Source organism: Chelmon rostratus, chromosome 12 (genome assembly GCF_017976325.1).
Source record: "Chelmon rostratus isolate fCheRos1 chromosome 12, fCheRos1.pri, whole genome shotgun sequence".
Classification (NCBI taxonomy): domain Eukaryota; kingdom Metazoa; phylum Chordata; class Actinopteri; order Chaetodontiformes; family Chaetodontidae; genus Chelmon; species Chelmon rostratus.
Window position 1 is genome coordinate 5,882,611 of NC_055669.1, and position 19,042 is coordinate 5,901,652.

Sequence of the window (19,042 nt, forward strand, 5' to 3'; positions counted from 1 at the left end):
CATAATCGTTTTGCTTTTTTATACTGTCCTATTTCTTTTTTTCATTTTCCTATGAGTGTATGTGTGTGAGTGTGTTTAATACATAAGGTGTCTTGTATGACAGGCCAATAATGTTAATGATAAACCAGCAGCAACAACAGGGTGGGTGTTCCTGCGATGCGCTCTAAATATTATCAATAACAGCTTGCCTGCATATGTAAGTGTGCACATGCCTCCATCTATTCATCCATCTATCCATCCATCCATCCGTCCCTCTCATTTCGCTTCCACAGGCTGCCTCCTCCGCTGTTAGGATTCAATTAACACAGTGCAGGCAGCCATGGCACCCTCATTAAAGCTAATTAGTTAAAACATCAGCCAATCTAGCGTTAATTGGCTTTGGTAATTAATTCAGCTGCTAGACCATATGAAAGCAGCAGGGAGAGAGATAATGAGAGGGAGAGAGAGAGGGAGAGAGAGGATGGAAGAAAGTGGAATCAGAGGAGAGGGAATAAAGGAAAGGAAAGATAAAAGAAGACAGAATGAAAGAAAAAAGGAAATTAAATGAGGGAGATAAAGAGAGACAACTAATAGAGAAGAAACTTATAGGGCAACCTTCTTTCTGTAGGTGTTTGTCTCTGAACATCAGTTCAGTGTGTGTGTGTGTGTGTGTGTGTGTGTGTGTGTGTGTGCGCGCGCGCGCGCTGTTTAGGCCTGAGTCAGGGCATCTGTTTCAAACTTGCTGATGCCCCTCTTTGCCCATTGACACGGCATGTTCCCGTTGTGACGAGGATGGAAATGAGCGCCGACAGGCCTCACGCCCACACCTCTCCGTCAGGTATCCATCCTCCTCCTCCTCCTCCGCACAGCTGAGGAAGGAGAAATGGAACAGAGACAGTCAGCAGAGTGTCGTTGGTCAGTGATAGCAAAGACGTCTCTGTCTTTCCTTGTGTTTCTTTTTTAGTAAAGCAACAAATCAAACAAGCTATAGAAAGGAGTTAAGTAGCAGTCAAAATAGAGAAAAAGACTTTTCCATGTTCAGAAATGATACAGAACAAGTGAAGTCAACAAAATAATAAATAATTCACTTTGTCTGCCTTTCATTTTTAAATGCACAATGCATCTTTCCAAAAACATTCATGTCAAATAATTATATATTTTAAAATGTGGATTATTGTAAGATTTTAAGATTTTAATGATTTCCTCCATCACTGGGTAGCTACAATAAATATATACGGCACGTATTAAATTCCTTTTCTGATGCAGAAACTCATAAACTTCATAAACCTACACATGCTTTTATCTATGTTGAATAAATTTGGTCTTTTTCCTGCAGAACACTGATAGGAAACAAACGTGTGTGTGAGTTTGTGTGTGTGCGTGTGTGCGTGCACGCACATGATGGGGGTCTTGAATTGAGATTTAGCCTATAGTGGCTAGTTGTGCCTTTGCTCTGTGGGTCAGTGCTTGGTTAATGCTCCATTAATTTACTTCTTTCTCCCTCGCCACTGTCTCTCACACACACAGGCGTCCACACACACAGATACACATACGTGCACCCACACTGACAAGGTGATTGATTGAATAAACAGCTGTCAGTAGTTGAAGATAACCTCACTAGCATCACCCTGCCGTCTTTCAGACAGACACGCACACGCGCTGCAGGGTCCCAGGAGTAAAACCCATATTACACATGCTGACACACACTTGTAAACTGAGACACACACACACACACAGGAATCATCAGATGATCATTTATCAGTGTATGTTCAAAACCAGGCAGCTGATGATTCATGATGCCTAAACATCTTCGCCTTTTGCTTTCTGTTTCCCAAATCCCCCAAATTACATCAAAAATTATTTTCAGTTTTACTTTATATTTCAAGCGGCCTTAAAAACGCTGTCCACTGGCCTAAATCTTTTTCCTGTGACAGAATGAAATAATATCCGCCACATAGTAACAGTGCTCCCATGTTGCCAAAATGTCCTGTCCATGTAAAATAGATGCATCATCCGATTTACATTCCTCACAGAGCAACATGCATACATTTACACGCAGAGATGGTTTGAATCCCTTGACTTAAACAGACCACAAACCACACTGTCCACGCTGCTAGCACACACACACATACACACACACACACACACACCTTTCCCCTCTCTATCCCTCTATCCGGCCATCTCTTCATCCCTCCTCTCCACCGTGCCGACATTTCATTTGCTTTTCTAAAAGTGACAACCCCAGGGAGCGAGGGGAGCGAGGGAGGGAGGGATAGTGAAAGAGCCTGGTGATGAGTTTTGAGCAGGGCGTGGAGGAGTGCTATTTAAAAGCGCCATGCATCATTGTCAGGCAGTGAGGACGCGCAAACACACACACACACACACACACACACACACACACACACACACACACGGTCAGACAGACACAGGAAACACACGCATGCGACGCAGCCCGGGTGGCAAACTGAAGTTGACCCCCGTTCCATTTCATCAAATGTCCTCTGAATGAGCCGCACAGCCTCATCTATTTTACACACACACACACAGAGCCAGTGATCAGCCTCGTGTCTAGCCTGCTTAAATCACAGCTCACTTAAGAGAAAAACCATATCACTTCACTGGGAGACGCACACACACACCTTGCTGGTCCCATTTGTGTTAATACAGCCCCTGGTTTTGGGCTTTAGGGCTCATATTTGCCATTATGGAGATGATGGCTTTACGGGGGCCTCTCACCTCACCTCGCGTTGGTCGGGGAGAAGAGAGGGGAGAGTTGAAATGAAGGCTGACACCTCGGCGGGATTTATTTGATTGTGGATGTGAGGTGGTGTCATTCTGGGGAAGGGGAGAAGAAGGGGGGATGAGACGGGATGGTGGGAGGCCTGGACCCTCGGGCTAAGTGAAAAGAAGAAGAGAGAAAGAAGGAAATAAAGCAAAGGAAAATGAAGGAGAAGAAGTGGCCCTCTTTCCCTTTCCGTGAATCAAATCAAATTCCCCTTATCGCACATTATTTGAAGAGGTTATCGGGCGCGGTAATGCGGTTACACGCCGGGCCGCGGCTGAGAGATTTCCTTGTTTACCGATGTTGGCGGGTGTTATAGCTAACCGGCCTGGCGGGCGGCGAGGGGAGGGGAGAACAGGAAGAGGAGGAGGAGGAGGAGGAGGTGAGGACGAGAAAAGAGGGGTAGCAGGCATAAACACTTGATGCATGTCAGAAAACTCATTTAGGGGAACAACAAGGAGGGGGAATGGATGTGTGTGTGTGTGTGTGTGTGTGTGTGTGTGTGTGTGTGTGTGTGTGTGTGTGTGTGTGTGTGTACACACAAGGAGAAGACAGTTGTTCAAGGACAGAAAAACAGCCTCTACATGTAGACACTTTGTAATTCCATTTGGGAAATGTGCTTGTGTGTTTTGCCAGTGTGCATATTGCTGTGTATGTGTGTGTGTTGCCCACCAACAAACTGTGTATGTGCCAACTCATAAATCCAGGCCTCCTCTTTTCTGACTCTTGTTGTTGTGCTTAAATCCAGTTTACATGTGCAGCGCTCATTAGCTGATTGTGTGTATAATTTATATGTGAATTCAAGCCCTTGAAAAAGATATAAAAGATGGAAAATGGCAAGTCCAACATTTCTGTGTTTCTCTTTAAGTGTTCAATCCAGCTGCTCGTGTCTTTTAAAAGCGGACAAATTTAAAGCAAAAAGGTCACCAGATTCCATATTCATCAACTGCTTAACCAGTATGAAAGTTTTTTTAATAGTTTTTGGGCTCAGGAACAGTCCTACCTACAGTCTCCTGTTTCCTGAGAGGCAGGCGTGATGGGCGAAATAAAAGCAAAGGGATGACATGCAATACAGGTCATTAAATGGGATTTGGGCCCACAGTGTTGTGAGTACATGGTTTGCCTCTTAGCCCAGCGAGCCATGAGGACACCCCAAATGTTTTTTTTTTTTTATCTCTGGCCCCATTGAGAGCGAGTATTGAGCTGACAATCCCTGTCCTCTCTGGAGGTGGCCTTTTACCTTGGCTCATTGTAGTCTGTGACTGGGAGCCTGCGCTATCTAGCATCTATTGATTCTTACTTCATCTGCACCAAAGCAACACAGGAGAGGGGAGAGAGACACTGAGAGACAGCGAGAGAGAGAGAGGTGTGTGTGTGTGTGTGTGTGTGCAGCAGAGAAGTACAAAGTTGTAAAAAAATAAAAATAAATAAAAAAAGTAAAGGAAGCAGCTTCAAGTGTTAAGAGGGAATAAACTTGCCTGATGATGGCTGGCATTTGATATATTTTAATCAGCTATTGGCTAAAGAGCTACTGAAACCCAAACTGGACAAAGGTCTGTGATGGTGCCATACAGCATGTTGATCTAGAATGACAGAAGGAAGGATGACCAGATAAACATGGATGAGAAGAAAAAAGGACAGAATAAATGAAGAAGGGAGTGAGAGAAAAAATGAAAGAAAGGAGGAAAAAAGAGCACAAGGACCAAACCATGGAGAAAGGAAGGATGTAAATGAAGTGGATCAAGTGTGTATGAGGCAGGAAGGAAAGGAGGAATATGAGGATGAAAGCAAGGGCAAAATAATATGAAGGCAAGAAAGAAGGGATAGAAACAAAAAGAAGGAAGATTCCTCCTCTTTGCTCTCCACTCTTCCATGTGATCGAGCTCTCTCCGCCTCACCATCTGGTGTCTATAATTACCTGTCTAGTTGTGTGTGTTTGTGTGTGTGTGTGTGTGTGTGTGTCCCATTATTTAAAACATATAGGGACATAAAAGTCCAAACAAGAACTTATTTCATCATGTAAGGGGGTATACATGAGATTTGATTTCTTCAGCTTATATATATATATATATATATATATATGTTTAATTACTATGGGATCACAAGCTGTTTTTGATCTAGTTTTCGAAGATGAGTCATAAACGAATACACAGATAAGCAAGTCAATAATCAACAATTGAATCAGCCTTGATAATAACACTGATAGCTAAAAAGCAATTGTATGATGCTGCACAAAAGGTATAAACTGCCAGCACCTCACATCTGGTGACAAACACACAGACAGAAGGACACGTCGTATTGAAACCAGCAGTCCTGTAGATTTGGTTTGTCTCTGCCTAATTTCTTACATTTTATTTCATGTGTTCAGCAGCAGGTCAAATGGAGGATCTATAAGTGACGTGTGGCTGTGATTGTCATATAGACCCCCCTGATGAAGTCACACAGCTAAAACAGGATTGTCTGGATCGAGTTAGATCGGCCAAAGTGTGCGTGTCAGTACTGCAGCAGCCAGTAAATAAATCAGGCAGAGGATACAAAAAGTCAGTGGATATGCTTCCTGCCAGGTGGATGACATATTGTTTTGTGACATGAACAAAAACCAGTGAGAGCCATTAAGCGGATCAAGTGTCAGGGATGAAAAGGAGGGAAGATAGTGAAAGAGGAGGGAGTGAGAGAGGGATGATCGGGTCGAATAAAGTGAGGAGGTGAGAGGTTGGGATCTGGAGAGTAGAAGAAAAGGGTGAAGTCAGGAGATAGAGGGTGTGAGAAGTAGTGAGAGGTAGAGAGACAGATGGAGGGATTGAGAGTAGGAGATGGGAGGAAAGAAAGTCAGAGAGAAAGAGAGATGAGACGATCCATCTTGGCACATTAGGGGGGATCAAGCCTGCACTCCATCATGGCTGTCAGAGAGACGCACACCTCCTCTCTCCTCTCCTCCATCCGTGCATCCATCCATCCATCCCTCGTTGGCTCCACCAGCCGGCATTTCGCTGAAGAATCTCAGCACTAAAAAGTCCTGTCAGGCCTATTTCCTTGTTATTGTCCGACCCTCTCCTTTCCTTCTTCCTCCCCTCCCCTCCTCTCCCTCTTCTGGATCTGATACCTTCCCTCTGCTCCCCGAGATTAAACGCACCCTTGTTGCGCCGCAGGGTCTGTGTGTGTGTGTGTGTGTGTGTTTGTTTGAGGTGTGAGCTCCAAAGCAGGACATGCGGGAAGTGCGTAGGTGTGTGTGTGTGTGTGTGTGTGTGTGTGTGTGTGTGTGTGTGTGTGTGTTGCCCCGACATTAATCATCTTTAAGGCGCTGACAAGCCTGGTGTGCGACATCACATCACATCCCCCCACCCCACCCACCCCCCTTCCCACACACACACACACACACACACACACACACACACACACACACACACACTTCTCCCCCTTTTTCCTCCCCTCCTCCTCTCCCCCGTCTTCTCCTCTCCTGGATTTATCTGTCCGTTCGCCTCTCCCCATCACTCACTTCCCTCAGGGAGCGTTTGACGGAGAGAGGGAAAGAAACATGAGGGGTGAGAATGACAAATAAAGGGTGAGAGACAGTGACAGCAAACAAGTTGTAAAAACCCATGAAGAAGAAAAGAGGGAGCAGGGAAGGAATGAATGGGACTGAGAGAAAATAAACGACAGGAAACAGATGAAAAGTAAAAGTTTTGACAAGTCTTCTGATTTAAATTAATTCTTAGTCGTCAGCATTACAAACTATCTACAAAAATCTGAGCCGCCAGTCTTACTCAACATTAATTTATTTTATGTTTAATGCTTTGCTTTACATAGTTTATTATATATTTTACTAAAGTACAGTGTTTTATGCTTTGCTGGGGTTTTGTTGCCATATTTTGTGCTATATTTTCAGCTAAAGACAATTTCTCACTCTAGTGGACAATAAAGTTGCATTCCATTCAATTTTATTCTGGCACATGACTGGCTGTTGAATTTCCACCTGTTCCATCACATCAGAGCAGGTTAAATTTGTGTGTGTGCAGTGTGTGTGTGCGGTTAACAGCTTGGTTTTGACCCTATTGTTCGACAGCTGAATTCAAATCACTTCACACAACACAAAACCCCACTTTAGTCTTTCCTTTTGTTGATTGTTGCCATTCTGTTGTCACACACACGCATTTACATTTCCTTTTTATCACTTTTTTTAATAATACAAATAAAAGGCGCATCCATATAGAAAATTCCGCAATTCAAAAGAAAATCACTGCACATTGAAATGCTAAAAAGTGCAAAATAAGCATTTACTTTAAAAAAAAACGATGTTTTTTGACATTACAAAAGCCTGGAAATAATCAAGCACAGGCATGTGTTTGTGTGCATGCCTGTGTGTGTGCGCCCATGTCCTCCAGGTGTGTGTTTGTCTGCAGAATAGAAAGAGCCCCATCAGCTGCAGACAGGGATTGGATCTTTCTTTGTTTGCTGTGGTGGATGGCGACGGCTTCAGCATGACTCAAATTATCTTGTCAAAGCAATAAAGGGGAGACGGAGGGGGGCAGAGAAAGAGAGATGGAGAAACAAGGAGAGAAAGGGAAATACACTGAAGGGAGCATGGTGGAGGAGACATTAAGGCAGAGAAGAAGATAAGGAAAGAAAGGAGAGAGTGAAGGGGCCACGGGAAAGAAAGAAAGCAAAAAATGGAGGCGAACACTGAAATAATCAAAGAGGAGATGAGAGATGGAAGAAAGGAGGAGAGAGAAATGAAACAAATAAATGGATGGTAGGGAGCAGAAAATTAGAAATGGATGAGGCTGGAGAGAAAGAGAGCGAGAGGGATAGGTGTGGAAAAAGAAAAAAAAGAGGTGGAGAAAGAGAGGCAGAGAGAGAGACAGAGAGTAATCGATTACCTATTTTTCAAAGTCACTTAACGTGCCCAGTGCTGTGGCTCTGTTAAGTAGCGGTTGAGGAGAATGGGAGCCCGGTATGCACACACACGCTCCGCATGAGGGAGGGAGGGGAGGTGTGTGTGTGTCTGTGTGTGTGTAGGCGTGTGTGTTCCCCGCTAGTTGTCTCTTGATGAGTTTTCTTGCAGGAAACTACTCTGACAGACCAATATGTGAGCAAGGATACTTGTCCCCAGAGGCCTGCGTGTGCATGTGTATGTATGTGTGTGTGTGTGTGTGTGTGTGTGTTTGAGAGAGAGATAGAGAGAGAGAGAGAGTGAGAAATACCAAAGACACGACAAATTGGGAGTCCCCGTACCTGGTCCTCTTGTTGCCTTGGTGACAAGCAGTCTAAACAGGATATCCTGGCTGAGGCGGAGCCTATTGTTCCCAGGCTAAAAAAAGACCATTTGATTGGCTAAATACAGGAAATCAGGAAGTGTCGTCCGACATCGAGCACTGAGACACTTTCAATAGATGTTATTTTTAGCCAGCTCAGACAGACTCAAAGGTAAACTTGAAAACGTAGGATGTATACTACGATACTGGAGCACACATGAACACAAAGGAGACTGCAACGTGCAAAGAATACACACATGGTCCACACACCCCCCGAGAAACACAATGAGACACGCACTAACACAGACACACAAACAGGTGGGCCCCACCCTGTGCCCTGCTGATCAAGGACAATGAAGTGAGGTAGTGTTGGCAGACTCTATACAGCATTATCTCATCCATGGCTGACACTTCTTTAAATCTGCTTTGACCTGAGAGGACACAGTCGAGACTGTACAGCACTCCATTCCCCTTTTTGCCTGTGTGTACAGCAGAATTATAATGCACATGCACTTAACGTGCATGCTTTTCCAGAGTAAAACCTGTGGCTCGAGCCTTGGTGTTAGTAAGAATACGCAAGTTTCCTTGAGTGTCCTTGCTGGATGGAGACTGTGAGCAGTCAACACAGCTAGATGCATTTGATTTGTGTATGTGAAGCAATTTAGACAAGGCCTCAAGTACTGTAATATGTTTGTTATATGTGTTAGTGAATTCATTTTTTCTGTATTTGTGTGGCACTAGTGGAAGTTCCCTTCAGATAAAAGAGATAAAAGGTGAAATGTAATGATTAGTGGTCATAGACATGTTCAGAGGCCAGACAGTCTGGATGCAGCGTATCTGAATACAAGGCTTGTTTGGGTGCCTGTCCCTTGTTTGTCCTACACACATACTGATGCTCCTCTCTTTGTCTTGCTTCCTGTCTTGTCTCCAGGTAAAAAGAAGATGTCCCTGTATGACAGCCAGGCTCCGATCTGTCCCATCTGCCAGGTGCTGCTCAGGCCCGGAGAGCTGCAGGAACACATGGAGACAGAGATCGAGAGGCTAGCTACCATTTGCCTCAGGTAGGCCTCAAACATGTGTGTGTGCTGTTTCTTGCTCACACACACACACACACACACGTGCGCACACAGTCGTTTCAAGGAGGTTCAGTCCAATCAAAGTTAAAAAAAACATATATAACTGGTTGTGCTTGTGTCTAAGAGTCGCACAGACTGAAGGAAGTGTCCTAAACCGGAGGAAAAAAAGAGCTTTTTCAAGTGATTTTGTCTTTTCAATTGTCTCTAAGACAAAGAAATATCTTATAATAATAATCATAAGACTATCATGAAAATGTCTTCTAATAAGATTGTCGTTCAAACTGCTACATGCTAGGAAACTTGCTTATTTTCTGATTGATGATATTCTTAAAGTCTGATTGTCATAAAAGTCTCATAAATGAATTAGACATACATCATTATTAGTTCTCTTGAGTTCAGTAATTGTTGAGGAATGCTAACATAGCAGGAAAAGGTAAACAAGATTTAGAAGATAAATGCCTCTGTGGCTCATAAAGATGAATCTTTTTAGGTGGAGGGTGAAGGCTCAGCTTTAACTCAGCCTTCATGTCAGGCTCACTGACTGCTGTTCTTTCCCAGCAGAGGCTTCGCTGCCATAAATCTGCATAAAAGGCAGAGGCACGCCGTCGACGTAACGCTAAGTGTTTCCTACAGGGATTAGGATACAAACCTGTGACCTCAGGTTCACTGCCGCCCCCTTCTTCTCCTCATGGCAGTTGCACGAGCTGTTTTACGGTGGATAAATCAACTCCAAGCCCTTTTAACGATGGGACACAACCATTAGGATCCATATTTCACCTTGACCGCACGTCTGGCTGTGTGTGTGTGTGTGTGTGTGTGTGTGTGTGTGTGTGTTTGTGTACACACGTGTGTGGCCTGTGTGAGGCTGTGTTTGTGTCTGACCCAGTGTCCACCTCAGCGGCCCAGCTTTATGATAGTCCCCATTAACCCCGAGGAACAGGGCAACAGATAGCGTCACCCCACGTGGAAATCATACTTCATTTACCCCCGTTTACACCTCCTATACTCCTCCTCCCATCTGTCCACATCCATATACTGTACCAGTCCTCCTCATTACTCCTCTCTCCTTTTTTTTTGCTGCTGTTCTCCTCTACTGCCTTCATGTTTCCCCGTCCTTCTCCTTCTTCTTTATCCTCTCTAATCCTCCTGGTTGTCTCCTATCCTTTCTTTTCCTTGTTCTGTGCCTTTATCCACCCGTACTTATCTCCTCTCTGGTCCTCCGTCGTCTCTTTTCTTTTTTTCCTTCTCACAGCCCTGGCATTTCTTCATTTCCTGGTCAACACATTCTCACTCCCAACTCATCCCATACAGACACTTGGTCAGGACCCCTTGGCGTCACCTTTTAAGACACTGGCTAATCCTTTGTCAACGTGCAGGAATGAGGTGATGAAGTTAGCAAGAACAGATGGTTAACATTGTGAAACCATCACACTTTGGTTAGGTTTAGGCAACAAAACTTTTTTTTTTTTTTTTTTTTTTTTTTTGTTATGTTAACTTAAAATAAATTAGTTTCACATGGGCACAAACCCTGGTCTCCTGGGTGAAAGTCCTGTGCTCTAACAACCCCAGCCTCTTCCATAGGGGGGTCCCCAGTGCCTTAAAATGTGACGGCAAGGGGGTTCTGACCAGATATTCCTGTGTGACGTGTTGGGAGTGAAAGCGAGTTGTTTTACCATCTTTCACCAAGTGTATTCCTTCCTGGGTTTGTGAGGAGGAGGGGATGTATGAGACAAGAAGACAGAGAGAAAGTTTCTATGAGTATTGGGGAAAGATACAGGTCAGCCTGCAGGCCAAACGATTCCTCGCATCAAAAATATGTCAGAAGAATCATGAAAAACGAGAGGTGAATAAAGGAATAAAGATGAAGAAGTCAATGGAATGAGAGGTTAGTGAAAGGATGGAGTCAGGGATCAAAATGAATGTAAGCAGATAAAAATCATTATGAAATAACTTTCCAGAGGAACCAAGTGAGACACAGAATAGAGTAAAAGAGTATAGGGTCTGCTCAGTTGTTAAGGAGAAGGTGTAGGGTCATCCATCCATCACTGTCTGATATGAGGAGGTGTGTGTGGAGGTCTGCCCTTCCCTCTGTGATACAGTACGCTCAACAGCTACATATGCACGTACAGTACAGTATACACAGTCACACATACACACACATGTGGTCACTTACAGAAATAGTATCATCGGGTGAGTTGTGATGGCGGCTGATTTAGCCATTAACACACGCCACACAGACAAAAAGAGGGCAAGAGAGGAGGGACAAAACGAAGACGCCAGGGAGAATATTTTAAGATATTTGGATGTGATATGTTCCTTCACACGCAAATGCACGAAAAGCCTCGGCGTGACAGCGAGAATAGAAGCAGGGGATAAAAAAAAGCAGGGTGTGTGTCTGTGTGTCACATCACAACACCAACCTCATTCTATATCACACACAAACACACACTCTCTCCCTCCCCCCGGCTCTCTGCATGGTAGCAGCCATCATTGAAAGTGACAGTGGGAATTTGGTCCAATTTGTAGTAAATCTGCCTTTAATGACGACCAGCGCTTGCTGAATGAAAGAGCTGTGGGTATGGAAACGAAAGTGTGTGTGTGTAAGTGTGTGTGTGAATATGTGTGTTCGTGTGAAAAGTGTGTGTGTATACCATATCTGCCTGGTCTCTTCTATAGATATGTTACTCTGTGTGTTTCTATTTGTATTATAGTTCTCTTTTTTCTGTTCTGTCCTCGCTGTGTGTGTGTGTGTGTGTGTGTGTGTGTGTGTGTGTGTGCGTGTGCGTGTGCGTTTGTGTGTGTGTGTGTGTCAACCTGTTCTCTCTTGTGAGCTCTGCTGCTGGTTCATGGGCCACAGCTTCTCATGTAAGAACATGGAAACCACACACACGCACACACACACAGTCAAGCAAATGGAAATCTGTCATGCCCTGTACACATCAGGTGGCTCGCGGGGGCAAACTAATCTGCATACCCCATCATCCCCTCCTCTTCATACCCCTACTCCTCTTCCTCCTCCTCCTCCTCCTCCATAATCAATTTGCCTCCTCGAGAACGAGCTCCCACTTCTCTAGCAGACGACACAAAAAGGCAAAAGCAATCAGTATCTCGAGGTTAGCACCATCCCTCCATCCCACCTTCCATCCATTCCACGCAACTCCCCCTCAGAACAGACTTATTCACCTTCCTCTCTGTGTCTGTCCTCTTTTGGTAGGGAGTGGAGGTGCGAGGGGCAGAAGCCTCTGCTAGCTGTCAGTCAAACTCAGTCTGTCTCTGGGATTGATGCAGATTTAAGGAGGTGTGGGGAGGGTGGGCAGTTTTACTGAATTGTATTGCTTCCAAATTACAAGAAAATCAGTCCAGTTCAAACTGGTGCTACTGACGAAGGAGACTGGGGGGATTTTACAGCAACCGTGTATGACTGGAGCTACAGATCACAACATCAGACAACGAGCAGTAATTAAAGGGACACCTCGAAGAACCATAAAGGCAAATGACATCTGAAATGATTCCTCACGGTAGTGATGTGAGTAATGCAAATTAGTGCAGATTGATATAAGATCAATCCACGGGAGTCCCGGAGCTCTCTATCCACACATTCATTCATTTTGGAACTTATACTGCTTCTATTTTTGATACTTGCTTTGCGAATGTCAACATAATATTTTAGTTTCAAACCCAACATGTCGATGTGGTGTCCTACTGTATCTATATGAATTGTGTAATTATATTGTATTCATGCATCATCGGCAGGTCTTATACAAGCAGAAGATGAAACATGGTTACATGACAAAAAAGACAGACGACAGTCAACTAAAAACAACTAGTATAAATATAAATATGTTATTTTCAATCAGCTGATGATCAAATATGATCTCTGATTTCCTGACGTTTCCTGATGTTTTCATCAGGGGAAACAAAGTCCTTTAACTAAAATTGAAGACGACAAACGAAATAAAAAAAGGCTCGCAACCTGATTCCTTATTGCCATACGGTGTGACTGCTTCCTGTTTCTGACCTCACAGGTTCTCGCCCCTCCTTTAGGTTTATCACATTCATAGACGGGACTGGTGGGACAATGGTGTTGTAAGACTTGTCTGAAGCACCCACGTGTCCTCACCCGTCTCCCCCTGTTCACACTCGTGCCTCCCTACCAACACACATTTCAAAATGCTTTGTCTCCCGTCTTTCATTCTTCCCTCCTTCCTATTCCTCCTGTCTGTCTGTCTGTCTGTCTGTCTGTCTGTCTGTGTTTGCGTCGCTTTGCTGTGCCGCTCATTTCCACGCTCTTCCCCTCGCTTTGACACGGCAGGCAGCTGGAATTTCCAGCCCCATAACCCTCGCCATCAAAAATTCATGGAACCGGGCAAACACGCGTGTGAAGCCGCGAGAAGAGGCGGCGACGCACCAACTCTCCCATCACTCCTTCTCTTTCTTTCTCTCGTTCTCCGTCTTCTTTCATCTTTCCCTCGCTCGATCCCTCTCTTTACATTGCCCGCTCTTCCTCCCTCACCGCATCTCTCTCTCTCACCTCACATTTCATCTCCTTCTACCCCCCCCCCTTTTTTTTTTCTTTCGCTCCCTTTCATCTCTCTATCATCCCCTCTGTCATTGTGGCAATTTTCTGCCATCGTGGCAGGCATGCAACTGCTGTCCCCTCTCTCCTTTTCCCTCCTTCTCTTGTCGCTGTTTGACACTGTCAACAAGCAGGTAGAGGTGGCTGTTATTGTTGATGCCTCTGCAGAGGTTCCAGGTAATGAATAAAAGAGAGATAGAGAGAGATGACAGAGACAGAGATAGAAAAGAGTGGTGGTGGTGGTGGTGGGGTGGTGTTGGCAGGTTCCCCTGCATTACACAGCAGCTTGACTGTGTCACCCATGTTTATTCTCTTTGTTGGTGGAGGTGAGGCCCGCTGCTCAGCTTTCACACACACACACACACACACACACACACACACACACACCTACACACAGACACTGCAATACAACACACAGATTCAAGGTACACACATGCTAAGAGTGTGGGTGGAGGCTAGCCATCTACTGCAGCTCCCTGTCTCCAAACAAGCAAGCCAATCAAATCCCTCTTATACCATCTCCAACATATTCTGTTTCACTCAGAAATATGTCACACTACAGAAGCTAAACACGCTCCAACTGTAATTTAATTGACTTTTAAAGAGTCACTCCAGCAATTTAATATTGTCCTTCCATGGAGCTGAAGGGCCAATAAGAGACGGATCAAAACCGGTCAAAACTGAGTCAGCAGAGACCAGAAAATCCTGACTTTCACCTCTTTCATGATGGAAGCAGTATCTTTTTGTCACATCCTCCCTGCCTGATAATCATCCGTAGCTTTCAAACTCCACATATCTGGTCGGTAATTTAGGTTTGGCCTGAAAACAGCAGTCAGGTGCTGGTTCGTACTATAATCATGATCATCCCGAAGCCTTATATTAGCTACAGATAAAGTTTGGAATGTTTTTTTGAATGGATGAACCACACTGCACATCACACAGTGTGTATAAGGGAAGAAATACATTCAGAGTGCCATGCTTCTGTGCCTCTGTCTCATCATACATTCCCTCCCTACTGTGTGTAGCTATGCATTATATTTCTGTCTTGTGTTTCCCTTGTCTTGCTCTTATGCCTTCTTGTGCACCGCTTTGTAAATTCCTCTCTCAGATAAGTGACATATAAATAAGGCTTCTTATTCTTATTATCCACCCATCCATCCATTGAAAAAGGAAATCCCTTGTCTACCAAGGCATGCTGTCAGATTAGAGGTCGCGCTCAATTCAGTTTCAGGCACATTCCTTTCCATGGTGTGTGTGTGTGTGTGTGTGTGTGTGTGTGTGTCCGAGGGGGTCTGGGGTGCTAACAGGGTCTCAAAGCAAACATGACAACCCTGTCTCGCTTTGTCAATGTCAAGCCTGTCGCAACGCTTCGAGAAGCTCGGAGAAATTTATCTCTGTGTTGGAGCCAAAGTCAGAGAGAGAGAGAGAGAGAAGAGGGAAGGAGGAGGAGAGGGCAACATGAAAGAAATGAACGAACAACAGATCAATTGAGAATGAGGAGGGGGAGTAAATGAATGAAGGAATCAGACAATGAAAGTGTCAGAAAAAGGATGAGAAATACAGCAACATGTGAACTGAACGTGTCTTTTATTGGCAGAATAGAGGTTAAGCTATATATCTGGAATCAAATATGTCACAGAAGCTCCCATGTATGTATCCATCTGCACAGCAGTGCTGGAAAATGTCTTTCTTTCCTTTTTCTTTCTTTTTCTTTCTTTCTTCTGACTGTCTAACATCTCAATACACCCCCTCCTCCTTTTTCTCTCTCTCCCCCCTTTCCTGACTTACCTATGATGTTTACAAGTCAGCCAATTGTCGTCGAGGTGGCTGCGGGCTGACTGCACTGCAAATCAAATCTTTGCATAATCACTTATTTCCTATTTTGCCAGTGCATCAAACTACATGTGAGCCAGGTGTGAAGAGTGATTGCCTCTGTACAGAATATCCAGCTAATGTTCTCAGTAGTCCTGCTATTTGCAGTAGTAGTGTCAGTTACCAACAAATGGAATAGCAGGACGTGGATGGATGGACGGTAAAAGAGAATTGAAGGATCGATGGATGAAAGTGAATACATGTGTAAACAAGCTAAATAAAATCCAGTATATTGGTGTACAGTGACCCGAGATTTGATTTCCTCAGAAAATTCAGAACAATTCCGGTGTTACCGAATACATGAAAACAAGCAGACAGACATAGCAGACTACCTAACACAACAAACTCAATTCTCTTTTGTCTTCTTTCTCTCCTGCAGTAAGAACCCCTCACCCAAGGATGGAGCAGCCACTCCAGGAACCCCCAAGGTGAGGTGAACCTCCGCTTCTTAACATGAAATAGGGAATGTTCATTCAAGCTGAAATCACATACATCTCTCAGTATTTCCACCTAAAGCTGAAAGCTAAGCTAAATGTTTTCTGTGAAGGACAAAAATGCTAGACAAGCAGAAGCGATTATTAACTTCCTCATAGATTCAACATTTTATTCACATTAATATGATGCAAAAAAGAAAGGTTTAGATGATTGAGATGCATGCATGATTTAAAAAGATGATATGATATGTAGTGTAGTTCTATACTGTCCTCAGCTAATACTCTGAAGCCTCTGTTCCTCTCTGCTGCATTAAGAGGAAATCAGCTGTACTGTGGGACACACACACACACACACACACACACGTACCAGTCTCCTGTGGTCCAACAGGCAGCAGAGCCGAGAGGCACTGTACTGTGATTGTTCCAATTAGAGACACCGAGATGCAGACAGACAGAAGCGGGAGAAAACAAGAAAAGAAAAAGACAGATCACGTCAAACTGTAGGAAGACAGATTCATGATTCCATCAAGTAGGCATTCAGTTATACTGCCTGCATTCACTAACTCATCTGAACACACCACTAGCTGCCCGACTAAGACCGCTCTTATAGGAAGAGAAGACCCTCTGTGTGTTTATATATATGTGTATATATATATATATATATATATATAATGAAAAACAATTTAAAAGCATGCCAGTGGATCATATATAAAGCTCTGAGCTGCTCTTCATTGTTGTTAAGACCTGTGTCAGTGTTTCCTGAAAGTTTCCCGAAAGCAGTCAGGCTTCTTCATTTCCATGTTTGTCTTCTTTTCTAACTAAAGATCACGTGAAAGTCAGATTACCGAACAAGTTCATGCGACATACACACGAATGCGAGATAAGGGCTCTGAAGTGATTCCATTTCCATTCCCGCACACCTTTGGGTGCTGACCCCGGCTTAGAGCGCCGCTCACAGCACTGTGGGTGGGCTTGCACTTGAGAAAGGCGGACAGGGCAGGAGTGAGCTCTGGCCTTCCTCTCCGGCCGTGACTGCGCATCTCAGCGCTGTTGTTTAGTATTCAGCGGCAGGCCATGGAGAATGGAGAGGGCCAGTGTGAAGCACATGGGCCCGTTGTTGTCGTCTCCTCCCTCGCATGCACCACCCGCCCCTGTTAGGCTGAAGATTAACCCCGACGCACCTCCTTACGGGGTGTTCGGCCCACTTTGTGTTGCCCTCGCCGAGATAAGGTGATTGGGTTAGAGTGAAAACATGTGGAATCAGCGGGGCCACACACTCTGTGACAAACACACACACACCCATGGCGGGTATGAAAGATTTAGACACGTACTTGTCCTTTCTCTTCCCCTCTCTTTATGTGTTTACAATTTAGGCATGCAAAACACAGCTTATTTTTAGCATGTTCAGATTTCCACAATGCAAATTCACAAAACACGCTTTGCAGTCTTTAGAGGCGAATGCAGAGTTAAAATGTGTGGTGTAAAACCAGTTGCTCACCTGAACGTGGCTCTAAATGCAACCCTTTTTTGTAGCTGATCTTTTTGCATGTTGATTTAATTGGTTGGTTTAAAAGACCAAAATTTCAATGGAAGGTCTTCACTCATAATCTCTTCGACGAATACCGTTAAATGTCATGTTCTAATGATAAAACTTAAGCATATTCCCAGAACGCCCCCAGGTAAATGATTCCTGACCTTTTTAAACCTGGGTAAAGGAGAAAAAAAGACCACACACACACACTCACACACTCATGCAGAGGCATAAAAGCACCATGCATAATGTCCAATTTACTGTGGCAGCACTGGAGGTTGGTCATTTCTCACATATTATTATTAGATTACTGCTGTCGAGCACTTAAGCCTCTGCTCTGCCCCTTTCCACTTGATTAATAGGAGACGACTGTAAATACAAATATTTCATGGCTGCCTTGTAAAGAAAAAGGAGCAGCCGAGGCACACGCGAAAATATAAGCCCACACACACACACACACACACACACACTGTCAGGACTAAGCCTTGTAAAAAAGTGACATTGCTCCTCTTTCCTTCCCGTGTTCTGCTCACTCCTTGTTCACTTGAGGAATTCCCTGGATCGTCTCTGTCACATAGTGGGTTAGAAGATGATGTTGTGTTATGAGTGTGTGTGTCTATGAGAAAAAAAGTGTGTTTGTGTGTGAGTGTGTACAAAGTGAGACAGATTTATGGACAGGCAGTGTCCCATAATGTCAGACTGTTACGCTCCTCCTTTTCAGATGTTTACCCTTCCTCCTCCTCCCCCTCTCCCTTCTTCCTCCTCTCTTTTCAATCACTCGTTCTTCCCTAACTCCTCTTAACGTCCCATAAACATTAACTCTAATCAGTGGAAGGGACTTTATAGACAAAGTCAGGCAGGTTACAGTCATCATCAATGACGTGTCGCTCTCAGCATCGGCGGCAATAACACTCTTGAAATTCTCCAAGGGTAAAGATTCCCCATTCCTGAATTTTTCTTTCCTGTGTAAGGGATTTGTTATTATACAGAAATATTATTTTTTAGAAATAAATCATTTCCTGTTGGATATGTGTTCATCTTGCACTCAGCACTCAGACGTCGACTGGCATTTTGACTGCCTTCATCTCTCTCTCTCCAGCTGCCACCTCTCCTTTCAGTGCTTACACTTCGGCTGACACTTCATCCTTTCAGCTCTCAGATCTTCACCTTTGATCAACAACAACAACAAAAAAAAAAAACTTCAGCTCTTCGGGCTCCTGCTTCTTCTGCTGCTCATAAACAATTTACCACAGCTGCTTTCCATGCTCACACTCCGGCCGACGCCTTCACTTACATCGTTTTTCGGTTCATGCTAGACGCGCTAATGTCTTTCGGGTTAACGCGGCAACACTGACGCTTCAGCTCCTTTCAGTGCTCGGACTGCAGCCGAATCTCCTCTCAGTGCTTAAATTTTAACTGATACTTCACCTTCACTCATCCCTTACATTTGATTTTACACCTCACCTTCGTTCAGCGCTTACACTTGAAGTGAAACTTCAACTTCCATTTTAGCTGCTATTTCAGCGTTTTTCATCATGTG

The 19,042-nt window shown here is 44.3% G+C and overlaps 1 protein-coding gene across 2 annotated transcripts in view; it reads left to right on the forward strand.

Moving 5' to 3' along the window:
- The window catches only part of rnf220a (ring finger protein 220a), a 162,440-nt gene that overhangs the window by 111,940 nt on the left and 31,458 nt on the right, over nucleotides 1-19,042 (forward strand). For both annotated transcript variants that reach the window (XM_041948690.1, XM_041948689.1), the window contains exons 3-4: nucleotides 8,945-9,074; nucleotides 15,917-15,965. In XM_041948690.1, coding sequence (XP_041804624.1) covers nucleotides 8,945-9,074; nucleotides 15,917-15,965 — 179 coding nt within the window. The remainder of the gene's footprint in view (nucleotides 1-8,944; nucleotides 9,075-15,916; nucleotides 15,966-19,042) is intronic.